At 41.9% G+C, this 20470-nt stretch overlaps 1 protein-coding gene across 1 annotated transcript; it reads right to left on the reverse strand.

Annotated features, from left to right (window-relative positions):
- Nucleotides 1–6848: 6848 nt before the first annotated feature.
- Nucleotides 6849–18133, reverse strand: gpr146 (G protein-coupled receptor 146). The gene is made up of 2 exons (XM_080043393.1): nucleotides 17931–18133; nucleotides 6849–10858 (listed from the first exon to the last, which is right to left on the reverse strand). The coding sequence occupies exon 2, from the start codon at nucleotides 10811–10813 to the stop codon at nucleotides 9812–9814; it is 1002 nt and encodes a 333-aa protein (XP_079899519.1). The 5' UTR covers nucleotides 10814–10858; nucleotides 17931–18133; the 3' UTR covers nucleotides 6849–9811.
- Nucleotides 18134–20470: the final 2337 nt, after the last annotated feature.

Raw genomic sequence — 20470 nt, forward strand, 5'->3', positions numbered from 1 at the left:
CACTTACTTTTCATATTTGGGATTTGGTGCTCCTCCATGCTTATCTGGTACAGAAGTCAGAGAGACAGAGATTTGTAAATACCATGTCCGGGCTTCTCTTCTGCACCACCTGCTGTTTGGCCCAACCCTGTCTGGAGAGGAGAGGAGTGGAGTGGAGAGGAAAGGGGGGCGGGAGAGGCCGAGGCAAAAGATGATCTGTAACCCATGGTGTGTCCCTATATTCTTTGTCAGATTCCATTTTCTCTGCCTCTTGTTTTATTTACAATTTTGTCTGTTGAGCATCTAAAAAAAATTGAAAGATGATTTCAACGCAAAGGAAAGCATAGGCTGCAAATAAGAAGAGTGTGTAGTTTGCCTCGAACAGGTTGTGTTGTTATGGAAACCGCTTATATATTTTTTGCGGTATTTGTTCACCTGGGTTGTCCTTATGACTGAGCCTTCTTAGTCTTAAGGGCTTTGTATTGTAAACAAGCCGAACATGACCTTTCTTAATTTTTCCATCAATGTTTTTGTGAAATAGTTTGCCCACTGGTCTGTATTGATTATCGACTCCCACACCAAACAAAAGACATTGATCGTTCCTTGTTTAATGTTCATATTCAATACAATTACATTAAGATAAGGCTTGTAAAAAAAAAAGCCTTCACACTCAATAAGGCGGAAATGGAACAGACTCTTTGCTCCTGGGCAAGGAGTAACATTAATATCATTTGAACGAATCAATGTGTCCAAACATTGAGACCTATTTGATATGGTGTTGGTTGTATAATGTCTGAGATGCAATAACCTGCAATAATTACAGGCACACAGTAACCATTTGTGACAAAAGAGCCTTATATTGATAATGAGCATGCATCATATTAAAGCATATTTTAAAATGAAATTATCTTCGATAATTCTATTGACTTAAAGGTGCACTATATGCAGTTTCAAGAGAGGGGGATTTGTTTACATTTGCGGACCCTGCAGTTATTTTTCAAAACATATTTACTCTCCATGTAATTTTATTTAATAATTCTATAACCATTAACTATATCATTTTGAGGCACCTGGAACCAAATGTTAGACTAGATTATGTTTGTGAACACTACTGTTGGCCTTGCTGCTATATACCACAACAGTGAAACAGTAACAACTTTTAAAGGTAGCTTTCAACCTTCTAAAAGTGTTCCAGTGATGTAAATTCCCTGTGATACATATTAGATACATTTCTCTTCTCTGACACACCCAAAGTTACATAGTTCGACTTAAAGCTGGGGTGGAGGATTTGGGGAGAAAATGGCAGTTGGGATAGAGATTCGAATCCAAATACCTCAACCACTCCACTTGTTCTCTTTGGTCCCTCCCTGACACGCTCTACACCAACAAAGTCGTGCCAAAGTGAATGGACAGTCCCAACAGCCAATAAGAACAGAGAATCGGAGCCTGGCTCTTATTGGTCAAAGTGTACAGCTCATGTTAATTTTGACCAATCAGAAATCACATACCAGGGGCGCCCTAAGCTCAGTTGGTAGGGCGTCCCCCCCATGGGCCTCGGCCAGCAGCGGACCCGGGTTCGATTCCAGCCCGCGGTCGTTCTCTGCATGTCACTCCCCTCTCTGCCCCATTTCAACTCTGTCTCTACACAAGTGCTTCTCAATTATTTTCTGTCATGCCCCCCCTAGGGGACAGAAATTTTTTCGCGCCCCCCCCTAAATTGAAATACTATTGAGAACGCCAATATTTATTAATTTATCTGTACAAAACCTGAGTTTCTGGCACGAGCATTCTGCATACAATCACCTTATTATCAAATTAGATAACAAAAATTAGCTGAGATAACTTCTGCAGCAAAAACATTCAAAGTTCAGCTTATTAGCTCAATTTGTAACATTTAAACAAGACTGCTCAGGCTGTGTGAATCTCTTCAGGCTTGCTAGCACTTAAAAAAAAAATTCAGTTGGAAATCAAGGCAGCCCGCGCCCCCACCCCCCCCCCCACAACTCATGGCGCCCCACCATTTGAGAAGCACTGCTCTACACTATCAATAAAGCATAAAAAAAAATGCCAAAAAAATATCTTAAAAAAAAATAATAATAATCACATACCCCAGCTTTAACTTTAAAACGTCCATGTAGGCTAGATTAAATTCGACCCGCAAAAAAAAAAAAAAAAAAAAATGCGGAGCCTGTGCCATATCCGCACGTCGCACACGCTCCCAACCGTTAGGACACTCGCGTAGCTTACCACTAGGAATGTCTGCTGAAAGTTCCACAGCTCAGGATGTTGTAAAGGGCTGGTTGTTGTTGGTTAGTCACTACAGCTGTTCACGTGAGCGGCTAGTGTTAACGTATGGTCATGCTTTCGGTGCATGCACACCTGATGTCTCCTCTCGTGCATCTAATTAGAGAGCGAGCGGGTGATGTAGTTGCCGAGGGAACAGTGTGACAGTGCGTTCATATAGGCCTACCTGTAAGTATTTTTCCCTTTATGCTTATGTAAGGGCGTTTTATGTTGATTGTTATATCGCCATTTGTTACACACAACATACTCTAGCTTCTGTATGTGGCCAATGCATTCTGTTTAGGAGTGAGAAAACTGTTCCACTAGGAGTTTATCAGTGACATAAAAGCTCAGTCTCTGCTCGTAGCAGTTACAATCAGTATGTTTGAGTGTGAAAAAGTAAAAGCAAAAAAATCATGCTGATCTGAGTGCATATGTCCCATCGGCCTCATGTCTTGGAAAAGCTGGCAGGGTCAGTGAGGCAGCTGGTAGCCCTGCTGGCACAAACTAGGGTTCTTTACACAAGAGGGCATGGCGGAGAACATCTTTGTGGGTTAGAAGAAGAGGATATTTTTAGTTTTGGGAGAAGGTCGATTCGCAGCTGAGACGAAGAAAGACCAAAGAGGGCCAATGTCTGAGAGAGACCACACGGCCAGCCAGATTTGTGTGATTTTCTCCCAGTTACCTGAAATCTCTTTTATTCAGAGCGCATGACTTCACACAGATAAGGGGAAAGTGGGGGAAGTCGAGGTCAGTCTAGTGGAAAGGCACTATGACGGGAGAGGAGAGGAAGAAAGGAGAAAGAGTGCATATTTCTCTGAACAGTGATGTGAAATGAGACTAAGGTAATTAAGTCAGTATGACGCAAACGCAGCAGGTCAAAATGGTAATGATTGCTCTAACATTAGAAAAGTGATACTAAGGCCCAGTAGAGAGCAGGCTTGGTACCTAAAGACACACAAACGGCTACAAAGAGAAGTTGCGACACTGACTGATTCTTGCATTTCTCCACACCATAAAAGCATTTCCAAGGAGCTGATTAAGTAAGGTAAGGTGAGGTTAAGTAAACAGTACATCTCATCTGGAAAATGTGCTTCCAGGACCAGCTTCCAAAAAAGGGATCTTGCGTGTGCTATCAGAGACTGAAATGATGTGCAATGGGGAAGAGTGATAAAAGCCACATGAAGAAAATAGCTAAATGTGTTTCAGCAAAAATGATTTATAGTGACCGGTTGTTCTGTTTTATGTCTTTTCCTGTCAGTTACGTAGCTAAAAGAAGTACACACGTCATAGACTGGCCTCAGTTTTGGTTTCTTTGTCATATTTATGGCCCTGGATTTACATATTGTGCTTTGACTGCTTCCTTTGTTAGACCTTTCCAACTACAGTAGATCCATCTTCTGAGGGTTGTGAGAGGGGATGTAATTCCTGTTTATGTCCACTGGGTGGCCCACTGGCATAACCAGTGAATAGTATTTGGAAAGGTAAAGAAATAATGATTCTCACCACACAAGCTCGGACTGATAACATGTTTTTAAATAAATCAGATGGGATTATAAGAGGATGGTTTATGAAAGCACCAAAACACATTAGCAGGTGAGAAAATCATGTTGAACTTTTGTTTTCTAAAACTCTCAAAGGGGCTAAAGGTTTATAATTGAATTTTACGGTAAATGTCAAGGCAAATCCGACATTTGCTTTGGTCCCTGATTTATTATTGTGAGAACCATGAAATCATAACCATAACTGTGAAAACATATTGGTATAATTGCTCATGTTTCTCTTGCATGAAAAGTATAGGCTCGCCGTGAAAGAAAGAAAAACAACAGAACATCCAACCGGTGACATCTAATGATCAAGACAACATATTAGTAGTGCCGTTAACAGGAAGCTGTGGGGTTTAACTGCTTGTGGTTGGAAGGAGTGAAAGTGGGAGGTCTAAGTGGGAGGGAGGGTACAACACCCTCATCTGCCTCCACTTACCAGTCTCATGTGTTGCTGGCTCTATATCCAACATCTCCCACAGCCATAACCACAACCTCTGAATGGAACATCCTGAACAGTCCAGCTCCTCTGCATTGCTTCCAGGTCCATGTTTGATATTTAGCTGATTCTGAGTTTTTCATTGTTAGTATATTTTTTTTATCTATTTTTTTATCTCCAATTCTTTTCTCCCATTTCTGAAGAGGAAAAGCAAAGAACATGATTGCCAGGGGAGGAAGGGTGGTTTGTTTTTAAAACCATGTGGTCCACTTGTCTCCCCCAGGGCCGAAGTGATGTGGTGGGTCAAAGATGAAGGCTCCCTTCCTGAAGACTCGAGCTCTGTTCTGTACAATTCATATATATTGGGAGCGTTCAAGTATATGTCAAGGACGGCATCGGCCACATCTGAAAAATAACTACAGCTGTGTTATTCTGTCCGCCAATCACAGGAGAATAGGTTCTATATTCAGGCAGACATTGAGGTTCAAACATGTTGTACCTGCTGCTTTATCTGATTAATTGCTTTTGGTTAAATCTGACTTGTGGTCTTTTCTTTTTGATCACAATATGTCTTCTTTTTGCATTTAATAATTTCCCAAAAAAATTCCAGTGTATGGGTCAACTCGCAATATCCCTAACCTATTCTATTCTATCTTTTATGGCCTATACAGTCTTGCAACACAGATACAATGCACTTTCCGTGGTTCTTACACCTTTACTCTCTTCCCGTTAGCTGGTTCAAGAAGTTTGTTTTTATTGTTTTTTTTTTCCAATGCTGCCCCCTTTACCGACAATATGGATCTCAGAGTGAGATAATGCTCACTTGAACCTGTCTAGTCTTGTTCTTGTCTTTACAAACTGCAACCCAGTTTGACCTGAATTAAGAAAAGCAACGGTGGTCTAGGGGTGTGTGGGAAATCTGGTTGACAGCCAGATAAAACATTTGAAGCCACAAGCCAAATATTCTGGCAACATAGGTGGTCTCGTGTGTGATGCTGTATGTTCGACTAAAGTTGACCCTCATACTTTTGGTCTGGCTGAACCTCTGAAGGAGAAAAACAACATTAAGACTAATGCAGCACATAAAAGTATGTGCTTTGTCAGCGTGTAAGAGCTTTTCTCTGTGAAACCCATAGCTTCACACAGTTCAGCTTGCTTCAACCAGGTATTCTCTTGAAAAGTAATGCGTTAAAACACAGCTTCACATCTATCTATCTATCTATCTATCTATCTATCTATCTATCTATCTATCTATCTATCTATCTATCTATCTATCTATCTATCTATCTATCTATCTATCTATCTATCTTCTTCATTCACCTGAAACCTTGTGTCACAAAGTGTCAGCAAAATTAATAAACATTAATGCAGTTATGAAATAGTAGTCACCTGAAGTAGTTCCGAGTTCATAGCCTAACTTTGTGTAAGACTGCATCTATTTGGCTACCGTTTGTTACCAGTGCATTTACTGACAGACTAAAGATAATACAGCTGTAAGTATCTTTGGAAAATATCAAACCCCCATTGCACCACTGGCTTCCTGTTGTTTAAAAAGGGAAAGTAGCACATAAATACAGACGGTGACTACATTGGCTACACTGATGAATTGTGTTCTCTGTGTTGTTTGCTTCCACTAACATAATCAAGTGAGGGGAGAAATGGCAACCATGACAACCATGTTCAATTCACTCTATTATCATACCATTTCCAGATGTAGCACATATAATTCAAGGCCTCCCCGTCCTTCAGCTGGACCTCTTCTGTTTGTTTTGATGTTGTAAATACACTATTGTGCAACGGTTCCTGGGTCTGGCTGTAACAAATGAACAGTGTAGTAACAACAGCCAATGCATAATGAATACCTCTCTTCCTGCAATATGGCATCTTGCCTCAGTCTGTGAAGCTTTATTTGTTATCCATCTAACTATGAGGTAACATTATCATAGTGATCCGTCACTTTATCATCTCATCTTGCTAGCTTCCTGTGGCAGTGTTTTTTTTTCTCTCTCTCTCTCACTCTTCAAACTCGTACTTGCAGGCGGTCGTTCACACAGCTCTAAATGTGCCCCATTGTTATCAGATGGAGCCTACGTAACAGTTTTCATTGAGAATGGCAGCAGTATTGGACTGTCAGACTCCACATAAAGACAAAACATTTCCCAGAACGCCTGGAATGTTGCTATTTCTCCCCAGTCGGAGTGGCGTGGTTGAAGGGTGTCGCCACAAGCGATCTGTTGTTAGCATTGTGGCGAGCAGCAGGAGAGCTGCAGCACTCCCACTGTCACTGCAGTTCAGAGGGAGGGACCAACCATCATCCATAGGCTGTACATGAAAAAGCCATCATCCTGCCCTGACCACTGGATTCAGGGGTTAAAGAGCTAGAATGAACCGTATAGACAAAGTAAAAATAGTATGTTTCCATTTTAAGGGACACTTTAGGCGACAAAGCAACAACTGACACTTGGTTGTGTCTTAAGAAAGGGTGTGGCATTCATCATAAAAACTGCCTTTCAACAAAAGACTGCATAGCACATGTTTAAATTCAACAATGGTGTTTTCACATCATCATAAGTATTATCATATTTAAATGAGATGAGAAGGAGTTGTAATATCCATGTTAGTTTATTATTTATTCAGTCTTTGACTCAGTTGACAATGGAGTAGATTACTTACAGAATCTAAATATATACAGTATCTCAGAAAATAATACTGTCATTTTAATAGAGCATGGTATCTTCATGTAAATCTCTCACGTACATTATATACACACATTATTCTGTATTGTACATATACACTTGCATACAGACTCACAATAGCATCACATCTGAAAGTGGATTCATCTGGACATTTTGAGGTTTTGCCGTTCAAATAGCTAAAATGCATCTACATTAGACGCACATGAAAGTTGAGGGTGTTTCTTCACTTCTGTTTCTGTTTCAGCAATTTGACAGAACACAGTGATTAGCAGGAAACTGAGCTGGCTGTGATTTTGAACCCATTTCGATAAAAGATTTTGCAATTTGTCAATCGTGCCAAACTTGATTGTATTTTGCCAATAGGTGGCACTGCAACAACAAGGTAAAGATAAATGGTCATAACTCTTCTTTAGCAATTCTGCTGAATTAGCACAATTGTCTTTAACGTGTGGACTTTCATGTATATTTATATCTAGACTGAACTTTTAATGATTTAAATAATGTTTACTATCAAATGAACACATATCTGTTGAGTGCCTTCTCGTTGGTTGTCTTTACATCAAATACATGTAGAATTTACATTCATCATATCCAGATTTACTGCATTAAAAACCATCATGTAATCAGAAAACTGACTAACATTGATAACTAATCACTATGATTCGAGTGTGACTGTCGGACCTACTGATTAAATAATAGTTAGGCTTTTGGTAAAAATGTATGTGGACAGGACTACAATCTGTCTGTGACAGTATGTAGTGCACCAATTAGTGGCTGAAAATGGACAACATCTTAAGAAATGTTGCTCAAATGTTCACTGTCACCAGCTTTGATTCAACCCACTTATCATTTGACCATGTACTGTTTGCCTTCCAGTCCTAAATGAGGAGCGGACATAAGGACTTCGAACTGAGTTCAAACAATGATTAACTGTGTCACGATACGTACAAGCTTGATTTAATGGGGCCGCACATACTGTGGCAAATAATGTAAACACACAGCCTCTGTTGGACATACACACTTCTTTTCACTGATTGATTTCAGATACACATAACGAGGGTGGGGAGATGCAGCGAAAAAATAAAGATGCTGGACACTGTTTCATACCTCAATTGTAGACAATGAATATCCCTGTTAATATGGTATGTGATATGTTATAATCTTAATAATAAGTTTATATCATGCATGAGAAGCATCAAATCTTTTTTTTTTTACAATCCTTCAAATTTTACAAGTAAAGCTGGGCACCCTTTGGGAAACAGCCAAAATATCTTAGCAGTTTAGTGCTGGCATGAAATTGTTTATTTAAATGTGTAATTTGCAAAGATAAGGGTCCATCATCAATTGTTTTCTCAGCATAAAATATAGCAGTGTGCACACTTTCCATTTCTCTCCAAGTGAACGGCCCACCCCGCTGGTGTATCTGCTCACAGGATTTTTAGAAACTTTGCCTCTCACTTAGAAAGCAGAATAAAATAATATAAACGGAAGCAGTGTTGTAACAGACCTCATGTAAAAACACCATGTTATTCATTTTCATTGCTTAAAGTGGTTTGTCACTATTAGTCACTTCTGTCCTCACTAAATGATAGGCAAGAAGGCAAAGCAGCATTGCCAATAATGTGCAGATTACCTCATAGCATCCGAGCAGCATTAAAGTTCAAACTCCGAGTCGAACACACTGTTTGCAGGTGCTTGGCAGGCGAGCCTTTTACACTTTGTGAAGGTTTTTGATGGGACACAATTGGGCTTCATCATTCTCCTAGGCAGCCACTCATGATTGATCATACAATTAAGGGAATATGCATGCCACCACTTCCTCCAAGCCATCTCTCGAACCCTGTGGGGACTTCACTGACCCTATGTGACAAAATCAAATACTGGGATGGGCTCTCCATGTCCAAATGAACGAGTTGACTTGAACTGCTAATGGTTAACAAGTGATCACGAGAGGTATACTGGTTATATCCGAACCCTGAACATAAGCCTTTGTAAAAGTGGTTTCAATGTATAATAACGTATTCTATGATATTTCTTGTGAAGCTTATAACATATGCAATAATATTATATAGTCACTATGCCTGTGAGTGAATCAAAACCTCAGAATGCAATCGACAGAAGTGTAATGAGCACATGCCTTCATATCAGTACCTACATCTAGCTACAAGGCTGCACTGATATTGAGACACATTATAGCTTTTGAAACTGAGCTAAAAGTTATGCAAGAGACCATTGATAATCCAGTTCTGAAAAGGCATTCAAGTGATGAAGGTCTCTAGTTTGAGGGCAGTATATACTGTAACTTTGGCTCCACATGGTAAGTAAAATGTTTAGCTTTCTGGTTCTGCTCAACTTTGTAACTAATGACTCTTGATGGAATCTAGCATGATACAGTATATTGACTCTTAAGTCAAAATTTCAGCAGTCATGCATTAGTCCAACCTGCACACCGTTAGCAGAATATTCAGAAAGTATGAGGGAAGCTGCACCCACTGCAATAATGTACTGGTTTGCAGTCCCATGCTAACAGGATATGTTCAGTCTGTGTGAAACTCAAAAGGAAACACTGCCCTGGGTAGCTATCAGTGCCAATTTACCGCCCTCAAACTAGAAGCCAAAGGGTCTTAGCTTCACTCATTACAAAAAATAACAGCACTTAGTGGTTTTTGCTTGGTTTGTCCTCTCACTGCAGAACTGGCGAGATCAGATAAAAGTTCTTGAAGGTGACAGGAAATTCCACAGTAAGCTACGTCGCTCTTAGTCCGAGTCAGATACTGGCTCTGTAAGGGGGGAGATAAGTGCTGGCTAGGCCAAGCGGTGGAAGAGAGGGGAGTGCGAGGGGCGTGTGTAATCTCCCAGAGGGATGGTCCTCACGTCACCACTTGCTGCACTGTTGAACGTTCGTGAGGGCAGGTCTGCTCTCCACAGTGCAGCCTCCTGAGCAGCCGCTGGAGCTTGTTGGAGAAGTTCTTGTTCATCTGCCTGTACATGAGGGGCATGGCAAAGCTGCTGGAGAAAGCCAGCAATTTAGACACGCAGCTTAAGAAATAATAGGTAGGTAAGTAATGTATGTTGCTAATGTACCCCGGTGCGCCGGCTATGGTGTGCACCAGCAGGGTCATGTAGTACGGAGTCCACAGTACAAACTGCACACAGACCGAGGCTAGCAGCAGTCTGTGGATGGAAGGGTCCAAGCGGGCCGAGTCCTGGTCCAGAGGTGTGGACTCCTTCCTGATGCGCAGAATGAGCACAAAGGCGTAGAGGACAGCCACGGCTGGAACCACATAGCCGATGAACATCATGATGGCGTCGGCCGCCTCCTTGTTCTGCATCTTGGAGCATTCCACCATCTTAGTGGAGATGTGGTTGCACACGTAGAAGAGCAGCGAGGAGAAGCTGGTGAGCACCGCCCCTCCCCAGATGAAGCCACATACATGTTTGGTGTTGTAGACACTGGACATGTAGGTCCGTGGCAGCGCCCGCTCAATGTAGTAGTCCAGGCTGAGCAGTGTGGTGGAGTACATGATGACCAAGGAGGAGATGTTGAAGAGGATGAGCAGGGTGATGTAGACCTCGTTGTTGTACTCCCACACGTGCCAGCGGGTGAAGGTGGAGCTCAGCAGCTCAATGGGTGCCACCAGGTTGAGCACCAGGCCCGCGATGGCCATGTTGACAAAGTAGACGTCGGGCATGGTCATGGACACCTTGTTGGAGAGGTTGACCACCACGAGCAGCACGTTGTAGCACAGCCCCAGAGGGAAGCACACCAGGAGGTAGATGAGAGAGATGACAGACAGGATGAGGCCGTAGTCCTGGCACAGCAGCACGTCCACGCTCGTGTCCGTCTCATTGTGAACCATGCAGATCCACATCGCTGGGCTCTGACACTGGTCACAACAAGTCTCTCTACGGGTCCACTGCAGGCAGAGAAGAAGAAGAAGAAGAAGAAGTGAGTTAAACGGCACTGATAATTAATATCATAGTTGTTGTTGTTCTGGTTCTAATTTAAAGTTGAGAAACAATGTATGCGGATGTGTTCATTGAACAGTTTCATTGTGTGAAAAAAAGCATTAAAATACTTTCAAAATTACTATTTTACACGATGTATATTATATATATCACTGTATATAATATTGTTCTCCGGCTACATAGGATACATATCACCATTATAAAATATATTTTTCTATCATCATTTCTGAGCATTTGTGAACATGTGTGTTGTGGTCTAACTGTATTTTACATTCTGTCTCTATGTCTGTTACTGGAATTACTTTTTGAGGAAGTCATAAAAGCATTTGTGAGTTGTGTGTTCCTCCATGAGTAGAATTCCACCCTCTCTGTTGTTGGGGTTTCTGTGCTAGCTAGAGGAGCGAGCGAGGCCTTGACACAAAACCCCATCGGCCACGGCACGGCCATTATGTCCTGGGTAACACTGTTAATTTCACTTCACTGCATTTGACTGGCTGAATACCAACGCCTCACAATATGTTTCATTTGCTTGCTCAGCCTCAAAACGCTTTCTCAACTCTTTGAGAGACACTTTGGCCGGAGCAAGTGTTTGACGCCTCAGCAAGTTTTTTTTTCTGCACTGCTCCGCTTCTGCCTCTCTTCTCTTTCTGTCACAGTCAGCTGCAGCAGGGCCATTGTGTGCTGCCATTGTGCCTTTCACATGGACACTTTACAGACAGTTTTTTGGTGTTTTGCTGCTTTGAAAAAAAAAAATGGCATGCAACCTTCTGTTCAAGTTACTGCCCAAACTGACTGGGGGCTGGGCACGTGGTGATGGGTAGATTTATAAAGGGTGAAACGTGAAACAGGCGCTAGTTGAAGGGTCAGTGAGGGCCTGAGTCGGAGGTTGGAGTTCAGGGCAAGGTCAAAGAAAAATGACCACGCACATGTCTGGACTCTGGAGCCTTTGTGATCAAGCCTTGCGGGGCTGCCTGCAACTATTCAATAAGCTCATGTAACGCTGCCTTGCATAATTAACTTGGGTAATTTTTAAATAAATTATTCAAACAGCTTCAGTGAAGGAAAAAATAAACAATCATAAGGCTATTTCAAGATTGCAGTGATCAGTCACCCACGTTTACTGTATTTCATTTCCTTCGTGATAATTAAGCTTTGGTTTCCACATGTTTGGCCCAACTCCCAAAACTGCCTCAAAAAGGAATCGCGTCTCTGCATAGCAAATTCATTCCAACATAAAAAAAATAATAATTAGAAAAGTATGACATGCTAATCCGTATGAAATACTCTGGAAACCTCTGCCGTGAAAACACAGTGGATCAACAAACGTGCGGCAAGGACGTTCTTCTGAAGAGTGAGTAACGATGCCAGTAAAGGGGAAACATTCTTCCGTTCAACTTACGTAACACCACTACAGAGGAACTGCTTTGGCCTTAAGCCTCAGACACACACACACACACACACACACACACACACACACAGGGGCTCAGTCCCTCCTCTGTACTAATCCAATTGGCTGTAATGAGACTATAGTGGAGGCTGTAGCACAGAGCTGGATTGGAACAGGATCAGGGGGAAGAAAGTGTAGTTACTCCACAGAAAGCCCTGTCTTCCACCATGACAGGAGCACTGGTCAGACCTCTTGTAAACATGGCTCTCTGACACAAGCAGCTAGGTGACTCAGTTTAACAGGCCTGGGGCAAGAGTACATAATTACCTCATATGAAGTTCCTAACGGAAGAATAAAGTTCTTTGAATTGAATGTCTCTCAAAGATGACATGCTCTTTTCAGACTGTATTGTAGATTGGAAGACGTTTGTTAACCCTTCAATCCTTCAGACCACTTAAGGAGAAAATGAGTTCATGTGAAGTTGGTGGTAATTGAAGACAGCAACCTGCATTATAACTGGCTGTCCCCATTCATTAGCACCTGCTGTAAACTGCCTTCTTAGACACCCTTTCATTACCAAATTGGCTCAGTCTGCAGCTTCAGATTACTGCTGGATACCTTCAATTCTGCAGGAATCATGGGTTTGTGGTGCACTGATGTTTAAACTGTTGTCTTTGTTTCTGTTTCCTGCACTATTATTAGAGTTATATATTATAGTATTAGCCTAGTATTTGACACAAGACTCTTGTGTGAAATACGAAACAAAAAAGAGAACCTTGGGAATTCCCACATCATGCATCTACTGGTAGTGACAGAAATGGTACACGTGTTTTGTTTCATGCTTAACCATCAGGCCTTTTTCTTGGTAAAATCCACGCCACAGGATTTCACTCTTTCAAAAAATAGGCCAAACCCATTAAGGCATAGTTGGCACACAAAATAGTTGTGATGCATGAATAGTGAAGAAAATGCAAGTTACTACATTATATGAAAGCAATCGCTTTCCTCTGCATATCCGCCAAGTCACTGCAAAGAGGGGAACAATGTGTAGCTGCTTTAGCCTATATATTAAATACAATTCATAATAGCTTGTGAACACCCACTGTTAGCTTTCCACTGCCTGCATCAGTTCAGTCTGGGCAACATCTACACTGGTGATGTGAAAGGCAGACCAATTTAGTTTTGCACACTTCGCCAGAAGCCCATGATAATGGAATCTCTAGTTTTCCACTCAGCTGAAGGAACAACCAGGAGAGATAAAATAAAATATTTTCTCCTGACTCAGTCTGAGGCAATGCAACCTCATAATGTGTGAGCAACGTTTTCATTCAGAGTAGGCTCACTTCCAATTGTGTGATGTTGACAAAACTAAAGATAGAAGTGATGTTGTTGGGGTTGAGACTTGAGAGAAGGTCAGAGATGAGCTGTTCGACTATAAGTAAAACAACAGACACTACATTCAGTTGTTATTCCAGCATGTGTACTATAACTAGGGCATGTGACATTGATAGTCCATGAAATGTATGAAGTTATATTTATAATCTCCCGGTCACAGTTTCTAAAATGCAAAACTTTGAATCTTTTATATTTGTCCAGACTGACTTATATTAGTAATTAAGCTACTTAATTTGAGCTGGTTTAGTCTTGCATCTGGCCATATTGACATACATTCACCAAGGGCTGCACGATATCAGGAAAACAGCGATATGCAATAATAACCTTGTTGCATATTGCAATGAAGATATCACTAAAACGATAAATAAGAAAATGCTTAAATATACAGTGTTAATGTCTTTCTGCTTTGAGTTCACTGTGAACAATTAGATCCCAGACAGTAAGTAGCTTATGAATATTATTACTCCTGGGGTTACAAAGCAGATCAGTTTAGTCTGACCCAGTTGTAGAGTTTGGTGGCCTGCACAACATTGGGATTGTTGTCTGTGGTGACACACACACCTGCTGGTCTTCATGTAAATCCACCCTGGCTAACACCTAATCCCGGAGCTATATTTTCACATCCATGTGTTTAACCCCATCAGCCACTAGCATCTAAATGGGGTGCGGGCATCTAGAGCAGTAGGGCTTCTTATGATTAGCCAATTGTATTGACATGCAGATCCCTAATGCATGGTACATGGAATAGGCTCATCATTTATTGCTGTTCAGCAGGCTTAGGGATTAGCCTGGCTCCGCCCGCCCCCGCCTACTTCCGGCCAAATTTCATTTTCCCTTCAGTAGTCAGTCTGGGTGTACAGCGCATTTCCCAGGTTCTCCGGAGAATCTACAGTCGTCCAATCAGCGAACAGAGCGAGTGGCTGAGAACGATGACGTCAAAGTCGCGCTCCAGTTTCAGTTGAATGCTGCGTTCCTTTATACTCGGAAGAAGGAGATTTCCGACTTGGTAGTTCCGAGTTCCGACCTGTCTGTGTTCCAGTGCATCTGCTCGCGAAAGTATGGACGCCTAAAACCTTTCTCGTCCAAATAACTAAACGTTAGGCTCTAACAAGTTACTGTTGCCAGGTACCGGTAGATTCATAGACTACAATATGTAGTGAAGTCGGAAATTTCCGAGTCCCCTGTCCAACTGGAACGCACCGTCATAAGCCGGCTCATGACACACGTGACGACCAAACGTGATGCGATTGGTTGGCTAATCCAGAGTGGCACTGGGCAGATCCAATAGTTTTAAATTTCGACATACACCGTCCTCCAAGTGAGTGAACTTTTGCCAATTACAGCACTTCCAGACCTTCTGTACGAATGAAATGAAGTACGATGGTCTGGTTGGACCAGGCTACTTTGGGATAGCTATACTACCGCAATATCAATATTCGTCAAAACGATACATTTTCGATATATTGTGCAGCCCTACTATGATATTAGGTATATTTTTGATCAAGAGTTGCAGCCCTATAAGATGGGTAGAAAACACTTGTGCTCAGAGTTAAGTGATGAACTGAGGAGTTACTGCTGCCAACATTCTTAGTAATGGTCAAATTACTTTATTTTTGTCTCGTTGGGATTGTTCATTAAAGGCTTTTTTTCAGAGCAGTTCCCTTGAAAAAAGGGTGGTGGTCATATTGCCACCAAGCACTTACACAACTTGTGAAGATTCCCTTGAATATCTCTATTTCCAGTATTGTGTCTAATACAGCATGTACACAATTCCCTTGCTATAAGTATAGTGTACAAAACCAGGAGAAATATGGCTTCTTCAGCTCTTCTTGCATGACTGTGACTGCAGTCGTAAACTTGTTTAAGCCCAGTCTGAACTTTTTGCCTTACTCCATGTCAAAAGTGGTTAAATTAAATATTCGTAAGGGAGGGGGGTGGGGGGTCCCTGCTTGAGCATGCTCCAGACCCACAAACATGATCCTGTAAGAGTGAGTCCCACGTGCTTGACGTCTCAGCGCTCTTGAGTCTGAGGCCAATTCTCACAGGCTGATGGGAGTAGTGTGACATACCGGGCCCACACCCCTCATATATCCTGACTGGAATTTACAGGCTCTTCTCAGAAAGTAGAAAGAGTGATGTCACATGATTTGTTACTTACGTCTGCAGCAGCAGCAGCTCGCAGTGGAGCAGCAATAAGATGACATGACTCACACTTACGCGTGGTGTGACTGGGCGGCAATGTCAGAGATCAAGCATAATAACACAATGACGTTTTTTCTTTCTTTAAAAACAGTGTTCATAATTTAATTAATTGTATTAATCCATTCGACAGAACATACCAAACTATGTGCAGTATACAGAGTTGATAAAGATGTGAATAGCTCATTTAAGAAAGCCCCTAAATCTGGTCTGGTGTGTTTCTCAGCTGACTATTATCCTTGGAAAGCAGCCCATTAAATAAGACTATTAATGAGGGATCTGACCTCAGGTGCATGCTAATGCTGCAAAGCGTTTTGCAAATGGAAATGACTTACCTCTCAGGGGTGATTACAATATTTGGACTCCATTTCTGTGGAGGGGTAATATATCTTTAAAAACGTTGTTTTCCCCAAATCATGATCAGTCCCCACAGCATTGTGTCACAGACACTGCTGGATTTTTTTTTCAGCGGGCAAGATAACTTGATGTTGAATAGATTACTCACAAACTACAGATTTTGTGGCAAACTGTTGTGTTCATATACAGATCAACTGCCTACCTGCCTGCCAGCCTTCTTGTTAATCTGCTCTGTTTTGACCCACACTGAACAGAGGCTGCTGAACTATATCAGATCCTCTTCGGAAAAAACCCACAACAACAACAACAGTATTTCATCATATTAAAGCTCTAGTGCCAGAGACTGTGGTCAAGCACAGGTCACTGTCACCCTGGACTGCTTCCTAAGCTTCTTTTGGGCAAAATGTTCAACTGTGACAGGCATCAGCAGAGTCAGAGTTCAATGGTCAGCACAAAGCAAGCTTACTGCCATTAAGCTATGGCCCACATGCCCACGTCCCATTGGGTCACATGGATGAAGTTGACGACAAGTGCAAAGCCTAAATCTCAAGAAGCATTTAATTTGATGAACGGTAAGACTTACCTAAGCACAACTACTTAGTAAGAAAGTAGCATTTACTCAACCTCCTAGCTTATGTGAAATATGGTGAGGTGAGGTGGATATGCTGGCCATAATAGCTGACTAATGGAGATGTCTGTTAATATCTATTTAAAAAATAGTGGCCTTAAAAGCTGATTTGAACAGTTTTCCTATATCAAAAACCAATAAGTCAAGCAGAAAGAAACCAATGGATAAAAAACGACTACAAACTGCAAGATATATTCTTATATAACATTAAGAATATATATATATATATATATATATATATATATATATATATATATATATATATATATATATATATATAACATTATATTATAACAACACATGCTGTTTCTATGAATCTAATGTTGGTATCAAGCTTTTATCGGTTTATTATCTTGTATTTTATAAATAAATTAACATTTTACAACATTTCACAAGACTAGACTTGTTTATAATGAGTAATAATTATCCTACAACTTGATGGCCTAGATAGAATATAGGCCTATGGGCAGATTTACTGATCCTTCATCTTACAGTCTACTCATAAACATAGCATTATGGTTAAATGTTCAGACGCACTATCCCCCAACTATGAACTAGATATGGGCTACTATTCATGTAATGATCAGTCTACAACAACTTTTAAACTAGGCTACACTTTGTATGGACAGTAAAGACACTTTCAACTTCAAAGGCGCGCCTCTGATTAAACTGATACAACTTCATTCTCCCCAGCCTTTAAGAAAGCTGATCCCGTGAGAAAGATCCTCAGGTGTTGTTTTCCAAATAGAAACAGCAGCTAGCCTACAACGGTAAGAAACAAACCTGCCCTACCGTTAGTCTCCATCTATTAATGCGTACGCTGTAGCTCTCCATCACACTTGACTGAACAGATCAAAGCGAGGATAACTGTCACGGCTTTACCATTATTCTACCCTTTCTGCGGCTATTGTTGGCTCACGCTACTCACTCTCGCATGTAGCCATATTCCACGGGGCAAATTCACTTTTCTACCGCTCTAATGTATCAATTAGCCTAAAGGCAAACTCATCACATAGGTAAGTCGAAATAATATAAAAGAGAGGAAAAAACTCACCAGAAACGTCTAGATGTTACTCGGTGATAAACCTACGGAGGCATAGGGTTTGGATGTAGCATTTCTACTGGCATTTCTTAGTCGTTTCATTTGACAAAAACAATCGTCCCAAAATACGCACTTCAGCTCTCCTCGCGCTCTTAAAGGCTAAAAACAGCGAAAAAGATCGTGTATTGCATGTCGGTAGAGACGGACTTCATGGGCTATATCAACTTTTCGGACGAGTCTTGTTCTGAAAAGGGGCCGTCCGTTACAGACTTTACTACTGCTGTAGTGCTGCTGAGCCCTACAGTGTGTACACACGTGACCCTCCCCCACTGTCTCCTCTCTCTGTAGCTGCTCCACGGTCGCGAGGCCCGAATGGCCGTTCTCTGCTCTGATTGGACAAATGGCAGGGAGGTGGGGCGCGATGGGAGACCAAGTGGGAGGGACACACACACACACACACACACACACACACACACACAAAACAACTTACATTTCATCATGTAGTCATTTATGCTGAAGATGTCTGTGTGTAAATGTTGTTGTTGTTGCTTTTGTTGTTGTTGTTGTGTTGTCCTGCTTGTTGTTTTTTGTATGAGACCGAAGACGAATCTCCACACCGTGGACAATAAAGATTTAACTAACTAACTAACTAACTTATAAGGTCAAAAAACCCAAGGTATCAGTCATATCCTAGCCTAAGTTTGAATGAGTTTTCATCAAGGTACCTTATCTCACTTCACTTTTCTTTGCAAGAGAAACTGTTGTGTGTACATTTGTTCTCCACTTAATTTGTTCGTCCTCCCTAACTAAATCTGAACCCAACTTAACCCTAACCCAATTTACCTTGAATGTACTGTTGGACTACAAGACGGTGCCCTACAAGTGGAGGAAATGTTTTGAGGTGGACTAATGGGTGCCCCTTAAAATTGATAAAATACGATACAGCGTCCGTGTCCAATAGTGGAGAAAAAACTGGTTTCAGGACCCTCTACTCCAGTGAAGGAAAAGTGATGAAGTGCACTAAAAGATCCCCTTAAAATGAAGAGAACATGACGCAGTGTCCTCCAGGGGGCCCTTCTAGTGAAGAAAACAGTGTTAAAGTGCCCTTCAGGGTGCCCTTCCGGAGGAGGAAACATGATAAAGGAGGAGACTTAACCAAATTTGGTACTGTTATGCTGTACATGCATCACATTTTTCTGCACTAGTACCACAACTTAATAAAAGAGGTTTACAATGTTTTAAGCCGGTCCTTAAACAATACCGAAATGAAGATTAAATGATTCGTTCCCAAATTAATTAGCACAAAATCCACAGTCCTCAATCTGTGTAAAATCACATTCCAAAGATGATCTGAAGCTAGCATGAGGGTTCAGCAGTCTATGTTAGGCAAAGCACGTGGATATCTTCCAAAGGTTTTTTTTTGTGTTACTGTCCCTCTCTGCTGCAGCTCTGCAAGGAGAGAAGGGAAGACAAAGAGATAATGTTGTCCTTAAAAGGGTAGTCTGGCATGACCACTTCCGCCAGCGTCTATTCGCTTGCGTCGAAAAGCTACGCAGCCCCCGGTTGCTGGCTTTCCCCTATTGTGATCCCCCTCAAATTCGGAAACAATTCGCTCAGTCAACCCGTGTGCTTATGTGCAGCGCTCTCTCTCTCACACACACACACACACACACACACACACACACACACACACACACACACACACACAGGGTGTGAGAAGTCACATTACTGTGTAGACAGATATAAAGTGTGGCGATACTTCGGGATAATAATATTGGCGGCGGCGGTCCGGGATGCATCCTAGCTTAGCCTAGCTGTCCAACTTCATTGTACAACTACCCCCGGGCAGAAATACCCTCATAAACTCTGGAAAATGAAGCGTGGGGGTTTGAATTGAGCACCGGACCTTATAACCAGCTAGATTAAGATCCGCCGTTCCCTTTCTTTGGTGAATTAGGGACTATGCAGCGGTGTTTTAGCGACGGGGAAAGATTCCAACGGCTTCCACTATCACCTAGCAACTCTTACGGCTACTTGCTGCAGTTGGTGTAGCGCTCACAACGTCAAAACCCTGTTCTGCCTGTAAACAGACGGACTACGGCTCTGACTACAGCGATAGGAGGTGGTGACATAAGTTCTCGAATGCTAAAAATTCTACTCGACCGCCGTAGCCGTCCTCTCAACCGCCGATGATAATGTTACCAGAGATAACACTACGTGGGTGGCTAGTTAACTCCGGTTAAGTTATCCCGTGAGCTCCTCGGGGGCTAAAGTGTATGGTGTCTTGACATGCTGGTTAGAAAGCAACACACTATGTATATTCCTTTTGTCTTTAATAGTTTTTGTGTGGCGTTTGCGGGTTTAGCCATTTCTCTGACAGTCTCTGGACGTAAAGACGTTCCATCAAAATAAGTCCCCCCCCGGCACTATTTTGCAGGACACCGCTGCTGCTTCCCGGGGTTAGCCCCGCCCTAGATGATTGTGATTGGTTTAAACAAATACAAACAGGCTAGCCCAGTTTCCCCGGTTTCCCCACCCGAATAGACGGCTCT

This window comes from Ammodytes marinus (genome assembly GCF_949987685.1).
Source record: "Ammodytes marinus genome assembly, chromosome: 16".
NCBI classification, from domain to species: domain Eukaryota; kingdom Metazoa; phylum Chordata; class Actinopteri; order Uranoscopiformes; family Ammodytidae; genus Ammodytes; species Ammodytes marinus.

Bases quoted from the DNA above. Each gene is read 5' to 3' on its own strand.
- gpr146 (XM_080043393.1), bottom strand. From the start codon at position 10,813: ATGTGGATCTGCATGGTTCACAATGAGACGGACACGAGCGTGGACGTG.